The sequence below is a fragment of the Nipponia nippon genome, unplaced genomic scaffold (assembly GCF_047370975.1).
Source record: "Nipponia nippon isolate SJK-2023a ecotype South Korea unplaced genomic scaffold, ASM4737097v1 scaffold_9, whole genome shotgun sequence".
NCBI classification, from domain to species: Eukaryota; Metazoa; Chordata; class Aves; order Pelecaniformes; family Threskiornithidae; genus Nipponia; species Nipponia nippon.
Window position 1 is genome coordinate 18245402 of NW_028262413.1, and position 16609 is coordinate 18262010.

Here is a 16609-nt window from a genome sequence, read left to right on the forward strand (position 1 = left end):
CAGTCCCAGCGCCCGGAGGCGGCCCTTACCGTAGACCAGCTTTTTCATCTCGTGGTACCTGGCCCACAAATAGGTCTTGGTGTCGGCTCCCTCGGCGGGGAGGGGCTGGCTGCCCGCGGCGGGGCCGGGCTCGGCGCCGCGCCGGGCTCTGCCGGGGGCCGCCGGGTGGTGGTCCCTGGGCTGCCCGTGGCCGCCGTCCCCCGGGCACTGGCTGGCTTTGGGGCGGCAGCTCTGGCAGGAGACGGCCACGGCGAGGAGCCGAGGGGCCGCGCCGCAACCCCTCCTCAGCGCCGCCATGCCCAGCGCCGCCATGGTCCCGCCGGACGCTGCAGCCTCAGGGCAGCCCGCGCACGGCCGGGGCTGCCTCCGCTCCCCTGCGCTCCGCTCCCCGCCGCCCCGGCCCCGGCCCGCGGCGGCACCCGCCGGGCCGCCAATCCCCGCCGCCCGGTGCGAGGGGGCCGGGCCGCGCCCCGCCCCGCCTCGACGAGAGAGAGGGCCGGGGGGACGGCGCTCAGCGGCCGCCCGCGGAGAAGGGCTGAGCGCGGCGGGGGCCGGGCGAGCTCCGCTCGCCGCGCTCCGGCCCCTCAGGCGGGGGGCAGCGGGGGGGCCGGGGGGGGCGGTGGTCCATCACGGCAGCCCCGCCCCCTCCCCACCCCTCGTCCGCCCCGGCCAATCAGGCGAGGCGAGCCGCCGCGGGCGGGGTCACGTGGGTGGGGACCACGTCCTTCCGTTCGGCTGCTTGCGGGGCTGGGAGCCCGCGCTGGAGGTGAGGGGCGCGCGGCGCGGGGTCGCGTACCAGGCGCTGCGCTGATTGGCTGCGCGCCCCCGCTGGGCCGGGGAGGAGGGGGCGGCGGTGGCGGAGGCGGGGGGGGCTGAGGGGCCGCCATGGCCGCGGGGGGCGAGGCCGGGCCGGGCGGCCCGCTTCTCACCCCCCCCCCCGCTTCTCACCCCCCCCGCCAGCGTAACGGGGAGGGCGGGCGGCTGCGGCCCCGCGCCTGGGGCTCCCCCGCAGCGGTTTGACCGCGGGGCGCTGGGGGCCGTTGTCCGTCCCGCTCCACCTCTCACACGCCTCCCCGTTCTCTTCCTCGTACGTGAGCTGCCGCAGGCGCCGTTCCCGCCCGGTCATGCTGGTGAGCAAGAGGGTGAAGCGCCTCTTGCAGCTGGTGCCCGGGAAGCAGCGCTTCGGCGTGTACAGGTTCCTGCCCTTCTTCTTCCTCCTCGGGGGAGCGATGGAGTGGTTCATGATTAACGTCCGCATTGGCAAGGAGACCTTCTGTAAGTGAGGGCCGCGCCGCCGCGGCTGGGCCCGGCGGGGGGCGGCAGGAGGAGGCGCGGGCCCTGCTGAGTCACCGCGGCCCCCCCAGCACCCCCGCCCGCCCCGCGGCCCCGGAGCGGCCCCCGCTCGGAGCCGGTACCGTGTGCCACAGCACCTGCGGGCGGTGAGCGCAACGGCGGCCCTTCCCTCGGCCACAGCCAGCAGTTGGCAGGGGCGGATGGTGGGTCCTCACCGGGAGGACTGCAATCAGCAGGTCACCCGCTTCCCTCTCTAGTGCAGGATGTGACACTCCACGTTTTGCCTCCCTAGCAGAAGACACTGGGCAGAAACAAAGAACCCCCGTGTTTAGAATACTAAATTAGGGGGGTTTACATTGAAAAAGACTCACCAGGGTTGCCAGAATGTAAGCGTAGGTGCGGGTTCATCTGAAATGTGACTTTTTAAATTGAAAACGAAGTATGAAGATGAGTCATGGGAACTTAGCTAATGGTACTTAGTTTCTAGGAGCTAAAGCATTTAGTTTTCATGTGGCGTTCTTCCCTTTAAGAAACCTTGCTAGAAATTTTTGTGTACTTCAGAAAAGGGATCAGCTCTAGCGTACGTTATATGAGAATATTCTCATTTTCATAGGAAATCTAGTTAAGTCTCCTGCAGAATAAAACAGCTTGATACAATTTCCATAGCTGACAAGCTCACTGCAAACAAAATTGCTTCTTTGCTCATTTCCTGAAGCTTGGGTTTGTTGTGGCTTTTCAGTTTAATATTTGAGGCATACCTGTGTAGTAATAAAGTCAGGTTAGAAACTAAGGCACAATATCTGTGTAGCAGCTGTTATATTTCAGCCTGAGCCTTATTTTCCTGAAAAAAAATATGCTATCCCTAAATGATACTATACTACAGTAATAGTAATTGTGCAGTTATTACTGCTCCATAATCCATGCAAAGTTACAATGTGCAAGACCGATAACCTTTTTTTTGGTCAGTGGGAGATATTATTTGGTGATGGATATTTAGGGGTAATCAGGGTGAGGGGAGGCAAGAAGAACGACCAGGAAGACTATGAAGGTGGGTATATTCCTGTGTTTTGTTTATTTAAAAAAAAACAAAAAACACCACACAGCTAAAATACTGAAGCCATGCTGGCAGTCCTCAGGCATTGACTTTGTGCCTATAATTTAATTTCCCTTTGGCTTTAGCTAGTTTGGGCATTTGTATTTTTAATTACTGTCATGGGAAAGTAGACAAGAAGTGACTGTATCGCACTGGAAACTTAGTTTTCCTATGAAAACATTTTAGCAGGGCTGATGGGAAGAACTTTAGCCTGAATGGGAGAGAGAACATGAGCTATTTTGAAGTGGTAATAAGGATTTGCGTTGACTTGAATTTTCAGTTGCTTGTCAGTCAGTGTCTGCAAGAGAAAACTGGATAGAAAAGTTTAAAAAGAGATGACAGGCTTCATACATTTAATACTGTCTTGCACTTGGAAAACACTAATATAAAAAAAATCTTTTTCTGGCAGATGATGTTTACCGTAGGAAACGATCTGAAAGACAGTATGAGGCAAGGATGGAAAAAAATGAATTTTAGCTGAAATGTTTCAAGGGGAAGGTCCCGAACGCTTCAACTGTATTCATACCAAAGAAGCATTACTGCCACGTTGATGGTAGGGGAAGATTTTTGTCTCTGCAAGATGAACTGTAATCCACAAGTTTGTGTAATACACTCTCAGATGGTTTTGGCAGTTTTATTCTACTTCCATCTACTTCATATCTTTGTATTTGGCTTAAATACAAAATATTAATAGCTGAAAGTTCATTGTGTTTAGGCCTCTGCCACTTATTTAATGTTTGTTCAGTACTTTTAAATAAACTAAGGTGAGTGAACAGAGTCTGGCTAGTGCTTTTCTTTGCTTGATGAAACACCACTGTGACAAGACGGAGGGGAAAGAAATGTTACATATTGCATACATAATATCTCAGCACAATGGAAATAGTAATTTTTAGTTGGTTTCCTTTGTACTGATAGAAACTGCTCTGGCATCTGATTTGTTTTCTTTCCAATGTGGCATGATTTTAACTAGATAAAAAGAGGACAGTCTTTAGTGCTCCGTGTTTACTCAGCCCACACTGTTTGGAAAGTCACCCGTGCATTCAGGCTCCACTGCCTACAAGTGCTGTAATACCCATTATTGCTACTCTAACAATGAATTGAGCTGAGGGCTTGGGGGGGGGGGGCGGGGGGAGTCTGATGCGGTTACCTGGTAACAGGCCCAAGTTCAGAGGAATGTGCAACAGCAGTCCTAGCAAACCTGAACGCTGTTTGCAGGACTCCTGTCTCCCCGAAGGAAAACAGAGCTAACTGCTATATCCTTGACAGCTTTTACTCCCTAACGCAGTGACACTAGCTCTCAGGTGTGTGGGAGCATGTCAGTGACTATGCATTAGAGTGACCGGTGCAGTATTATCAGTGAGGATTGTACATTAATGCAATTGTTTTATTTCTGATGGTATGTGTATATGCTGAGGGTTCCACAAAGAAGCCAATTGTTAAGATCAGCCTAAAAACAAACCTGAGGGAGTTCATATACTCACATGCATTCCTGTGCTAACTCCTAACAGCCTTTTTCCACAGAAGTACATTTTCATTGACTGAAGAGACAATGGCTGTTTTTAAGATGTTATGGTGCAGGTACTCAACTTGCAAGCAGAGGGTAACTGCTGTGCTTTGTGTTGTGTCTTCCAAGGACTTGATCTGGAGGACTAGTGCTACTTGTGTTTTCAGGAGATAAAAAACTGACAGAGAATTAAAGATGTGACCGTGCTGCTGCATATTTTGACTGGACAGCAAATGAATTACTTGGGGGAAAATCTCTATTTCAGAAGTAATAAGAACCTAGATTTTTACTTTGGTTCCAAGGTAGAGCCCAAGTTCAAAAACTCATGCACAAGCTTCTTTTTGCAGTCACAGATCATTGCACTGAAGTAAATGCTGGCTGTAGCAATACATTAAAGAATAAAGCATTGATAAAAAGCCAGATTTTGAAAATTGCTGAGCTTTAGCCCCATCTGCCTTTACTTCTTGAGCCTTCTGGAACTCTCTTGTGCTTGGTTTCCATAGAACAAATCAGTTTTTCAATAGCTTTGTTTTTTTTTAAGCACAAGCCCTGTGCCCTAGTTACGTCTCCGTACTTGGGAGCCTGGTGTGAAAACTTCCTATGGCTTCCCTTAAGCGCTCCTATAATAGCAGCAGAGTGTTTCGCAGACATCAGTGAGTCAAGGTCCAATTTTTCACTTCAGAGCTCTTGCTTATTTTGCAGCACTGTTTCCCATTTGCAGCCAAGAGCATCAGGCATCTCTGGAAGATATCTTAGGGTGTCTCCAGCTAGGTAAACAGAAAGTGAGACAGGCTGCAGTCACTCACAAGAAGTCTGGTGTCAGGGAATTCTGTGTCACTGGTCTTTCTGACCAGTGCAGGAATAAAATCCTTCTCCAAGTTGGCATTGTACCATTTCAGACAACACAGATCTGTTATGACAGAAGATGAAGCGTGACATTTAGAAATCTGAACCGTATTCTTCATTCCGCAATGTGTTTGCTAGTGCTGATCCTTCTGCATTCTTCGATTTTGCCAGTCTCTCACTAACGCTGGAAATAAGAGTAGCTGGAAGGCCCCAGTGCCCAGCCCATTCCAGTACCGAGCACGCTTGGGGATTTAGTATCAATTTTAATCTACACCCAATCTTCAACAACCAAGGTCTTCATGTGATTTCTCAGTTTTATCCCTGCTGACTCCTAGTTCTGTGCTCCTTGCCTTCCCCAGCAATCTCTTTCCTATCTTTCTGGTTCTCATCTCCCCGTTTCCTTTTCATCCTACTGTGGTGGTGGGCAATGGGGAGGAAGCAAGAACTCTCCTTTGGCTCGGAGCTCAGGCCAGCACTGGGAACGCACCTCTGCTGTTGTTATACACTGCGGGAGCAAGCCAGGAACACAGCCTTCAGTTTAAACACTGCTGAGCCCCTGCCAGTTCTGGGGTTGAGCACGTCCATTCCTTCTTCAGGGAGTTCATCTGGTGTCAGCCCAGAACGCAGCTTAGCATCTACGAACAGCGGTCTCGTGTGTTCACTTTGCAGCGACGACAGCAGGAGATTCTGAGAATTAGCAAAACATTTCTGCTGAAAGCTTTCCAAGTTGTAGAAGTCAGGCCAATACAGATATCAAGCATGGAAAATTTCAACTCAGTAAAGCAGCAGCAGTAAATAGCCATCTGCGAACAAACAGTGACACTTAGGTAGGAGCAACGCTGCTCCCCACTCCAGCAGTAGAGAGGGGACAATTTCACCACCAATTCAGAATGATTTTGTGGAAAGAATGGATCTCTTCGTTGATTGTTTCCCTGCTGTTGTGCACCCAAGGATGCTGCCTGCTGAAAGACCTGTGGCGAGCCAGGGAAATACTGAAAAGAAGTTCTGGTAAAGGCAGATGTATGTGCCCAGCCTGTACTCCTCCCTGGCACAGGGGTGCAGCAGACTTTTGTCCCAGCTTTTCAAGAGTAGAAAAAGGAAAAAATAGCCATCTCTTATGTATTGGTGAATTCTCCCCTGGAGCAAAACTTTTACCATCTTCAGTGCAGGCGAGCTTTCCCTTTGGACTTCATACACAGATACAAAACTGTACCTGCGCTCTGGTTATGGCCAGCCCCAGCTCCTTCCAAGAAAGGTGCAAAAATCTGCAACAGGCACTGGTGGGATGACTGGTCCCGAGGAATTTCCTCAAGTTGTTACTGGATGTTGGTGCTTCGCACCAAGCATGAGGATTAATTAGAGTCCTCCCAAAAACCATCCAATGAAAACTGAATTTGGGCACTCCCTGTAGAGACAGTGGCACAGACTTCATCAAGGATCGACCATCCTTCACCATTTTTGTCCAAGACTTTCGTTGTGCTTGGCTTAACCTGGGCTGAGCCACACCGCTTACTGGTTCTGCTGTGCAATTCAGTGCATTCTTCTCTGTTTCTTTTCACGTCTCTCCTGCTGCCTCCTTTAACAGATGATAATCTGCATGGCCAGACTTCTGCACTGGATTTCTGATCCTTCTTGGCGCAGGAAGGACTGACTGTAGGAGACCATTGTGTCTCCGAGGCCTGACAGAGACTGGGAATCTCTATCCAGGATCACCAGATCCTACTGCACTGCAGCATCTGTCCTTTTGTTTCTTTGTATGACAGTCGAATTAGACTTGCTGGAAAATGCAGTAAACAAAAGGAATATGAGGTTTATTTGATTAACCAGAAAATGCCACATATATCAATGAATCAGATCCCATTTCTAACTTGATGTTCTAAGTACGCGGCCATTTTGAACCACCACTCCAATTTAGTGCATTTGCAGTCGAGAGGGGGCTATGTACATCTATAGATGATCTTCAGTATCTTAGACTGAGCAAACGAGATGTGGAGGATGATTAGAATTAGTCACCTCTGTGCAACTCCACCATCCACTATCAAATTTGAGAAAGGTGGAAGTTCTGTAAAGCTGGCAGCCTGCATGACAGGCAGTGTTTATCCCCCAGGTCCAAGACATGAATGCATGTTAATTAAATATAATGCTATCTGTTCTGGTTGTTTAAATAGCTCTTTCTAAACTGTATGTCAGAGGCACCTTGAGACTTGAGAGGTTGATACCACTTAACTTTTTTTGCCGTTTGTGGTATTAAAGAAAATTTCTATTCTGGTTTTTAACTTTATTGTGTAAAAGGTATTTTTTTCCATATTACTGTTCTAATTTCCTTTATTATACAGCTACATAAAAGAGAGTTCTGAACCAGGTTATCTTCCAGTATGAAATTAAGGCTTGCTGTTTATTTTCAAAGCAATTAACATGGGGGCAACTGGGACTGACTGAATCTTATCATCTCCACTCAGCTTGTTCCCAATGTGTCACACGTTTTTCAGGGTTTACTGTTCATGCTCCTTATGGCTCAATTTTCCTTAGCACCTACCAGGCACATCTTGCAATACACAGGACAATATAAAAAAGGATTCTTTACCCACACACAAGCACGCACGTACCAAGGACTTGGTAAAATCTGGATCAGCAACAGCCAGAACTACTTGAAATAAAATCCTAACAACAGTCTTGATGGGACACTCAAACCTGGTTAATCCAAAACACTTTGCAAACTATTTTTATTCAAATTAAAAAGACTCAAGTAAACAAAGTGATGGTACATACATGTTATAAACCTGGTTAGCAGCTTAACCTTCAGGAGTACAAGATCTAATGAAAGCCAAGCATGGATTAACCAGGTCCGAAAACATACGCTGAAAAAAGTCACCAACATCAATGTTTTGAATTTTTACACAAACAGTAAATTTTCTCATGGAAGGGAAGGACTGAGGAAGAGAACAAATAATTATTAGTCATCTCCAACTGATTTATGAAAATACCGGTCCTAGATAAATCTATTTTCCGCTCTCACAGAAGCCAACCATTTCCCATACATACTTTTATTTTAATATGAAAGTTTTGTTTACGCCAGTACAATGAATGGCAGTGGAAAACAAATGAGGGGTTCAAACACCCACAAAGAGAGAGAAAGACAGACAGACATGTCTTTTTTTTTCTTTTTTTTTTTTTTAAACCAGAGTCAGAAAAACAGTTTCTTTTGCTGGTTTTGAATTCTAGACTGTAGCCATTATATCCTAAATTTTACTGCAATCGACTGAAATGCCTCCAGTATACAGAGATGTGATTTTGAAATAAATAAACAAAGCTTAAAATAATTGATTAGGGCCAGCCCAGTGGCTTAACGGTAGCGCTCTGCACTGCCTTGCGGGAGGACCCAGGTTTTGTTTGCACTTCCAATCTCTTGCTCCTGGGCCGGAAAGAGCAGTGAAAGTAGAGCTTCAGCTGCTCGGGCAGGAGAGAGCCAGTGCTGCAAGTCTGCTCATCACTGTCCTTCAGATAAATTAAACATCTGAGTTATACAGGCTCCAAAGGGAGTCCCATCCAGTACTCAACAGAAAATAAATAAAACAATAACTTAACTAAAATCCATCCCAGGTTCTTTGGTGTAAATTTTTGTTAATGCTGAGAAGCAGAAGAATCTGGTGGTGTATTAGTACAATCCATGGCAGTTCCAAATACTCAAAAACTAGGATTTGCTGCCTGATTCGCTTCAACGTCCCATCTTTGTGGCTAAAAACTGCAAAGCCTATGGTAATTTAAACACATTTTAAGATGATACTGTATATGTGGGGGTGGTCTAAGACTATTCAGTTTCTACTTTATTAAATAAACTTGGTCATTTACAAAGGCCAGTAAAAAAATTTTGTACCACAGGTATGCTACTTGTAGAGTTCAAAATTATACTTTCCCTATATGTTGCTTAGCTTCATTTTCTTCACATCCATTGCACATCTGACCTAAACTGTCCTTAAGTGCCTATTTGTAATTACATGGTTTTCTGTGCAATGACTGGAGGAGAGGACTGCAACAGGAGAGGGAGAGGAATTAGCCAGTAAAATTAAGTAACAGTTTATACTCGCATATGTCACTTCCCTCATCAGTATTAATTACTTCAGCAAAACAGGACCCAAGATATCCAGTATTTTAAGAAAAATATTTAACCTTCTGCCAAATGTACTCAAACAAAAATGTCATGTACTATTAGACTTTCAAAAACATTTCCACATCATTAACATCTCTAGCAGTAAGATGAAGTGTATCACTAAATCAGTTCTTTTGGACTGAGTTGCAGTGACCACGTTCCTGCCAACAATTTTTTCAAATTAATATAGCTTCCCCAGTTACTTAATGCAATCTAAAAGTATTAATTATTTTTCTAAAATGAAATACATGAAAGGATTTACCTTTAAACAAATAACTTTACCATCCAAAAGGTTGGTTAGTTACAAGGACAGGTAAGTCTTTAGCAGAAGGCAGTCACAACCTTGAAATTTGGCAAGAAGAGTCTATACCTACCTTACTTAGCTAAAAAAAAAAAAAAACACCAACCACAAAACAAAACAACAAAAAAACCCCAAACCCTCCGAACGCTGCAATGAAAGTATTCTATTTCTCCAACGTACTAGGTATGCTAAACTTACACATACCATACAGTAGTATTTTACTTTAAAGTTAACTTGTGTCAAATTTCTCTCAAATTTTGCATTGCAAAACTTTCATTAAGGTGAATCAATACACTTAAAGAAAGCATACAAAAATGTCTTACAATGCCCAATCATTAACAGAACATGTGTGAATTTAGAAACATCACGTTACTTCACTAACAATTCAACTTTCCTTCTCCTCTAACTTACCTTCCAAGACCTGAACTGGTTCGAAGTTCTGCATGCCTTTCCCACATGGAGACAGAATTGCTTAGGGAGAAAGCTTCCCCTTCCCACTGCTCGGTGTTAGGGACATCACAGAACCCCCAAAGCAGGTCATGGTAGATGAAACATTTCACCTTCTAAGGACATGCCAGCACATGTATTCTGTTACTGATTTAGAATCTTGGCCTTGGCTACACAATTAAATAAATAACTGGACAGCATTGGACAACATCAGCGGTCAAGACACCCTTGTCCCATCCACACTAGCACTTCCATGTTCACTGTGGCCCACTCAACTGCCTCAGTATTGACCTGAAATGTCATTTTTCCCTAGCATCAATGCGCATCTTACCTTCAGCTTCTTTTAAGAGGTCCTCCCTGTTCACATCCAAGTGAGATTTCTGCTGGAAGTGGCTAGCACACACAAGCACATGTACACACATTCTTCTAAGATGTAAACTATGACTAATTTCACATTCCACTGTACCAATCTGTAAATACTTTGTTTTCTTTTTTCTTCTTTTATATAAAAACAATGGCATCAGATTCTCAGCAATAAAGTATAAGAAAGATGAATCCTTGACTACACTTAACCAATTATGAAATCGCCTTTCAAACAAAGGAAACATATGCAAAAATTTGTGTATTTGATAAAGTCAACTTAATATAACAAAAAGTGAAATATGCTTATTAAAAGTGTCCTTATATAAAAATGGTCTTGCAATGTACAGTAAAATGCAATACAAATTATTGTTGGTTATCTCTCCCCACCCAGTAACTAAAACAGCTATTGTTCCACAAAACTCCTTATATGCCGGTATCAAAGAAAGAAGCAATTATGCGACTAAACATTTTCTATGTTGTACGCCTGACGGATATTAAGGGTGTCTCGTAGCATCAAGTCTCGCAGACGCCATAATGCATCGGCCATTGTGGTATGAGCCCCTTTACTTTTTAACCAGTGTGAAGGGAGTCGGCTCTCTTGCTCTTTTGATAAGTGGACATCTCGTCTTCGTGCTGGAAGGTCAAGAAATGGTCCAATTATCTACTGGCTTTGATATTCAACACAATTTCTCTAGAAAAAGGTGAACGTAATTCTATAGTATAATTTTTACCCCTAGTATTTAAGCCCATACAATTGATTCTTCGATTTATACATCAATGGAATGAGCCTACTGATAACATAAATATTCCCAATCTGTTCATTTGTTCTTAACAATTACTTGCATGTGTACGTTTTATTAAGTAAACAGCAGATTTATTTAGCATTTTCCATAAAAGCAAAAAATATTAATGGTTACAAAGAAATGTGTTCTGTCTGGAAACATTCCACTCTGTATCAAAAGCCTTACCTGCAAGGGTCTGGTCCCACTTGCTAATACTATTTGATTCGGCACTAAGCCCCTCAATATATTTCAGATAGGCTTCGGAATGAAGAAGCCTCTGTGTCTTTGGTGGAGGGGAGACGAACATGGGAGTTGTGGGCTGCTGCATAACTGGCTGACTTGCTGGGCTCTGGCCGGGATACGGAGGAGGTGCCTGCTGTCCCGGCGGGCCAAGGATTCCTATCTGCAATGACAAAGCAATGGAGAGATCACATCTGGGGGAACTGCAGGGAAGCAGCTTTACATCTGTGCATCAGGTCATCCTCATACAATGGAGCTTCAAAACAGGTTATGAGCAAAGGCATAAGGCAATTTCCCTGAAAGACACCCACTTCAGCCAGGGCTACCTTTTGGGGTCACTGAGGTGCACACAGGGAAGAAGTGCAAACAAGCCACGTTCATATTTAACAGACAACATTGCTCATATTTCTCATCTATGTAAACATACTCCGATTACTATCACCATTTCTCCTCTCTCCTATTACCCTGAATTACTCCTTTTGCCTCCTTTTTATTTCATGTTTTCTCTAATTTGATCATAAACCATGCGGTCTGTGAAGTGCATGGTTTATCTCTAAAACATCTAATCCAAATTGACCCTGATCCTTGGACAACTGCGATACTTCCACAGAATAAATGCTAATCGCTGTCAGGCAAAAATAGCAGACACACAAATAAATCACAGTCACACAGAAGAATTCCCACCATTGTGATTAAGTAGCAGAGAACTCTCAGCACAGATATCCTGTGGTCTGGAATAACTCAATGTCATGACATAGATACTTTACTACTTTCTCACTCAGTTTCTGGTTTTCTCTACACCCTCTAGACAAAATCACATTTCTCTTTATGATGCAAAAATTTAGTCAATAAAATTGGAAATGTGCTGAACACTTCATCTGTGTTAATCGCCTAGAAGGAACATCTGATCATCACTGTTGTCCAAACTCCCAAATTCTGAATTGCCAACGAGTATCTGCTTCGTCTGTTTGTGAAATATGGGAGCAAACAAAACAGTTTTTACCCACTTATCAACAGCTGAGAAAGTGGACAGCATCCTCTCTGCATTACCAAAGCATGCAAAACCTAAATTATCAGCAGTTTAACAGTGTGTTGAAATGACTCGTCTTAGTTTAGTAGAAGGAAAACAAACCAAACCACTGTCTTGCTTATACTGCAGAAGTTATCCCACTGGGCAGAACTTCATTAGTCTAATAACAATTCAACAAACAAATACAGATATACAGTCTGAGTGTAAGATATTAACTGGTTCTAAATACATTGGTGTACATTTGGTTTATGTTCTCCCTGGGAAAGGCTATGTGAATCCCCACGTCTTAACTGAGATGTTGTTCAAATGCTAATTCAGAGCCTTAGAGCTTCAAAAATAATACAAAAATTACTCACCTGCTGTCCAAAAGGACTTGCCCCGGGTGCTGGAGTGCCTACCATGGGGGACACATTTTGGCCTATAACACCTATATTCCAAAATATAAAATAATTAGTCTTATTTCAGAGCAGTGACGAATACTTCTTTGGTCTTCTATAGTAAAAATTTATACTTTGATATCATTGCTCACAGTTATTTTAAGCAGATGTACAACATTCAAATATCCCCCTCTCCCCCAATAAAAATAACCACTTTAGAAGTTTCTGAATGAAGAAAAAAAAAAAAGCCATCATGACAACTACCAAACACTGATATGTGGCCTGTTGAATTAATTTAATTAAAGAAATGCAAAGTGAGTTATTTTTGGTTTTCAGGTTTTTTTTCACGTTACTTAGTGATTGCCTGACTAAATCTTTTCATTTATAATATACACCTTTGGCTTGACAGGATCTTCCTGGAATCCTTTAAGAAAGGAAATGCTGATTTGCTTTAGCAACATTTAACATTTCCTTGTGTTCAGTTTTATAAAATACATTCACAGCAGGAGGAAATCCAAGCCATTGCACAAATTCTGTTAGATCTCACTAATATAAAACACAACTTGCAGGTTAAGCTTAAATAGTCTTATATATAAGACCAATGAACATTTGAAACAAATTTCAAAAGAATGAAACCTGTTAGTTTTTCTTTCTCAAACATATTGAGACCTTTCCCTATTGCACAGAGCGCAGCAGATAACACCCATGTCAGTCTCACATACAAAAATTTACAAATTTAAATGAGAATCATGTAGTTCCTACTTTTACATACAGATGCTTTGGTCTGAAAAAACGTAAGTTATGCCTGCTGCTGCTTTTCTTTCTGTTTATGCCACTTCTCACATTCATTCATCAGAAAAGCTGCAAGCTAACTACGCTCTTCCTGAGGATTTAATCTGCATGCAGATTTCTCTATCAGTGATCAAGAGATGTGCCACTGCATTTTGCATGCTAGAGCGTATTTCGAATGCATTTTCCATTTGATGACAGCCCCCATTTTAAATGCATCTGTATTAACAGCAAGTCAGGAGTTGGGAAAAACATTGATAATACAAGTTGTGGAATATGGCACGGATTTTTTTTTTTTTTTTTGTACAAAGCAAGGAGGTCTGGAGGAGGGCACCCTCACCTTTCCAGCACCAGAGCATGGCTTCACCCTTAGCACACCCAGCCCGATTTAGCACCACTTCAGGTGTGGTCCTCCATTCCCAGGCATTACTTTTTCCCTAATCCGTATCTTCTCAGTTTTAAACACCATACACACAGCCCACTTCTCCAGTGGGAAAAACTCTTCAAAGAAATGCATTGTCCTGGAGTCACCTCCCAAACATTTGTATGTTGCTGATGTGTGCTAAATGTCACTGCCTTGGTGACTCGGAGACAGGCTCACAAACACACAGCTGTTTTCCTACTCCCTCTATGTGACATTACGGTCAATCTTACAGATCAGCGAAGCTGCAAGCTGCACACCTAATACTGATGGATTTTTAAAAAATAAAAACAAAAAACAAGCAAACAAAAAAACCCCCAACCCAGAACAATTTACATACAGATGAAAGTCTTAACAGAGCTTCTGATAAACACAGTTGCAAGTGGGGTAGGGGGAGGCAAACGAGATCACTTTTGTCCACAGCTTGTTTAACTGCTGAACATATGGGATACCAATCTTTTAAATAGGCACATGAGTTATCAGAGGTAAAAACTGAAAGAATCGGCAGAAAACAGGATGAGAGGGCAAATAAACATTTCTCCCCTCAGTGGGGACACGTTAATGGCATTAACACTGGAAAAACATTTATTTTTCATTCAGCCTCACTCTTCATCAAGTGTGGCAAAAAAATAGCAAACGTATAATAGATATGCACTCAAAAATCAATTCAGAATTTGGCTACAACAGTATGCTCAGTTCACCTTCTTCCCAAATGTTTCCAGTTACTGTTCTATCAACAAGGTTTAATCTGAACACTGTTTTATAACAACACATGTCAGTGCCCCAATGGCCAAGGGGTCTTACATGACCCGGTTCATTTAAGTGCAGTCTGACTACTGATAAACATTAACATACTGAAAAAGAGTTCAGTAAGGAATGAGAACAATAAATTTCATTTATAAGCCCATTTTAAATAAGAAAAGGAGGAGTGGAAGGATGCTGTTGAAATGATGTAAGGATACGAATAGGCTGATTTCAGCTTTTCAGACCTCTGAGAAACTCAAGCAGAACTGTCAGGTTTTTTGGCTGGAGCAAAACTACTGCTGGAGCAGTGTCACGTTTCTCCAGTAACCTTTCCCTGCTGGTTTACTGGACATGCTGTTGTGTCAACGCTTTGCATCTACCTCATATATTCAGCAGTGCATCGTGTGCGCTGCAGCTAAAAAAACCTGCAATGTTCAGAAACAAGAGCTGTGACCAAAACAAGCTGCAGATAATTTCTGTAACAACTGGTTAAACAGCAAGTACATGAAAATGAAATAAGGAGCGAATGAGGATGACATTCTTACCGGGTGGTGGGATGCCTGGGATGCCTGGCATACCTGGCGGAAGTTGGTGGGGTGGGGGCACCCCTGGGTGAAGTGGCTGCATGCTGCCCATGCTAACAATGCCATCAACTGGGCCCTGCAAAGGTGGCAGCACCGGTGGATAGCCACTTATCATGCCTTGAAGGACACAACAAATTTCAAACATGCATCAATAACATGCAATATGATCTACACAGTAAGACATGCACTATCCACAAAAAAGAAAATAAAAGCACCTTTAGTACAGCAAGACGATACTACAATTAGTATCTTGCAAAAATGAATAAAAATTAAAAATAAAAACGTTATAAATATGAAACACTATACTTTTGATGAATTAGTATTTAGTGTATTTGTATGTTTCTCATGGGGCAATAGATGCTGAATATTCACATATGTTAACACATATGTCAGCCACAATTAAATGTTACTAACGCAAGCAATTTTAATACAGCTTAAAGCTCTGCCATCTGCATACAGATTACGAACACAAACTAACTACACAAGCTCCACATACAGCCCTTCTTTGAGGGCTACCTCAGAGACCAAACTCAACTGGAACAAAAATAAAAACCTATATATTTTTCTGCAGTGCATATGCAAAATTTACACACAAAAGCCCCACAACATTTCCATACTTAAAACTAACAGCAGTGACAGGGGTGACTTTTATTAAACCATCTCCAGTATAAACTATGGAAGTAACTCAAATTTTAAACCTGACAGCACTGGATGTGCTGGGCTGCAGTGACCTAGACTCACGGCACTAGATTGAAGTAACAGGACTTATAAGGAGCACCTGCAGTCCCTCACAGAATTTCACCGACAATGTTTTCAAGGTGTCTTTATAGGAAAACCAATGATACGACGAAGACAGTATTGTGTTGCTGCTCATAACTTTAATTTTCTGCATGTGAGGGAAGAAAATTTAGAGCTTATTCTGGTTTCGGCTCAGGTTTGTTGCTATCCATGAGGTAAGCCTACACAATATAACTGCACTGTGTTTATTAGGTCCTGGAATGTAACTTGCTTGTCCCTCGCCTGTTTTCTAGGCTTTTCAATTTAAATGGATGCGTCATCAGGTAACCAAGGAAAGGTGCTGGAAAGACAATGAAAAGATGACAGAGGACAGAAGCAGGTCTAGAGAGATGAGGTAAGTTTAGAAATGCAAAATTGGTGGGGTTTGTATAGTCTGTTCCAAGAAACCACCTACTGAATCTTTGCCACACTCCCAGTAACTCATAAAAGAGACTTTCAGAACAGGGTTTTCTGGAATAAGTCTGGCCAAAAACTCACACCAGCTCTGAGTGAAAACAAAGCTCTCATGAACTCAGGATCGAAACAGATCGAGCGGCTCCAAAATACAAGCTAAATTTGTCACTTCCTCAGGAAGAGTTACAAAGGTGAGAAACCTGAAATTCCAAAAGCTTTACATGGAGCAAACAAGAACATAAAGAACTGATCTCCCTCAAGCCTTCGTTTTCCACAGGACACCTAGACTGACACTTATTAAATAGGTCTTAGGTACCTATTTCAAATATCTGGAAGCTCATCTGTACCTTTTTATTAACAGAGTGAAATCCATATTTGTAATGGAAAAAGTAAAAGAAGAAAAACAACAAAAGCATCCCTAGAATAAAGGGCTTTCACTGTAGTTACTGTACTTCCC

General features: G+C 43.3%; 3 protein-coding genes across 24 annotated transcripts in view; 1 reads left to right on the forward strand and 2 right to left on the reverse strand.

The window, feature by feature from the left end:
* The window catches only part of NT5DC2 (5'-nucleotidase domain containing 2), a 28668-nt gene extending 28214 nt beyond the window's left edge, over nt 1-454 (reverse strand). Inside the window, exon 1 of the mRNA XM_009460597.2 lies at nt 30-454. Within this exon, the coding sequence (XP_009458872.2) occupies nt 30-312 (283 nt within the window). The 5' untranslated portion in view covers nt 313-454. The remainder of the gene's footprint in view (nt 1-29) is intronic.
* Nucleotides 455-612: 158 nt separating this feature from the next.
* On the forward strand, nt 613-3163 carry UQCC5 (ubiquinol-cytochrome c reductase complex assembly factor 5). 2 transcript variants are annotated; one of them, XM_087744582.1, is made up of 3 exons: nt 613-766; nt 1097-1275; nt 2796-3163. In XM_087744582.1, exons 2-3 carry the CDS (start codon nt 1125-1127, stop codon nt 2861-2863), a joined length of 219 nt encoding a protein of 72 aa, XP_087600708.1. In that variant the 5' UTR covers nt 613-766; nt 1097-1124; the 3' UTR covers nt 2864-3163. The 2 variants fall into 2 exon arrangements, with proteins under 2 accessions (XP_087600708.1, XP_087600709.1); XM_087744583.1 differs by having other exon boundaries at nt 614-766; nt 1106-1275.
* A 4268-nt stretch (nt 3164-7431) lies between these two features.
* Nucleotides 7432-16609, reverse strand: part of PBRM1 (polybromo 1) — a 70760-nt gene continuing 61582 nt past the window's right edge. For 17 of the 21 annotated variants that reach the window (XM_087744537.1, XM_087744541.1, XM_087744536.1 and 14 more), the window contains 4 exons: nt 14923-15078; nt 12403-12473; nt 10963-11179; nt 7432-10627 (listed from right to left, as the gene is read on the reverse strand). In XM_087744537.1, the coding sequence (XP_087600663.1) occupies nt 10455-10627; nt 10963-11179; nt 12403-12473; nt 14923-15078 (617 nt within the window). In that variant the 3' untranslated portion in view covers nt 7432-10454. The remainder of the gene's footprint in view (nt 10628-10962; nt 11180-12402; nt 12474-14922; nt 15079-16609) is intronic. The other 4 variants (XM_087744551.1, XM_087744554.1, XM_087744550.1 and 1 more) reach the window with 1 other exon arrangement.

Bases quoted from the DNA above. Each gene is read 5' to 3' on its own strand.
- UQCC5 (XM_087744582.1), top strand. From the start codon at position 1,125: ATGCTGGTGAGCAAGAGGGTGAAGCGCCTCTTGCAGCTGGTGCCCGGG. The intron at 1,276-2,795 runs GTAAGTGAGGGC...TTTTTCTGGCAG, and splicing joins CATTGGCAAGGAGACCTTCT to ATGATGTTTACCGTAGGAAA.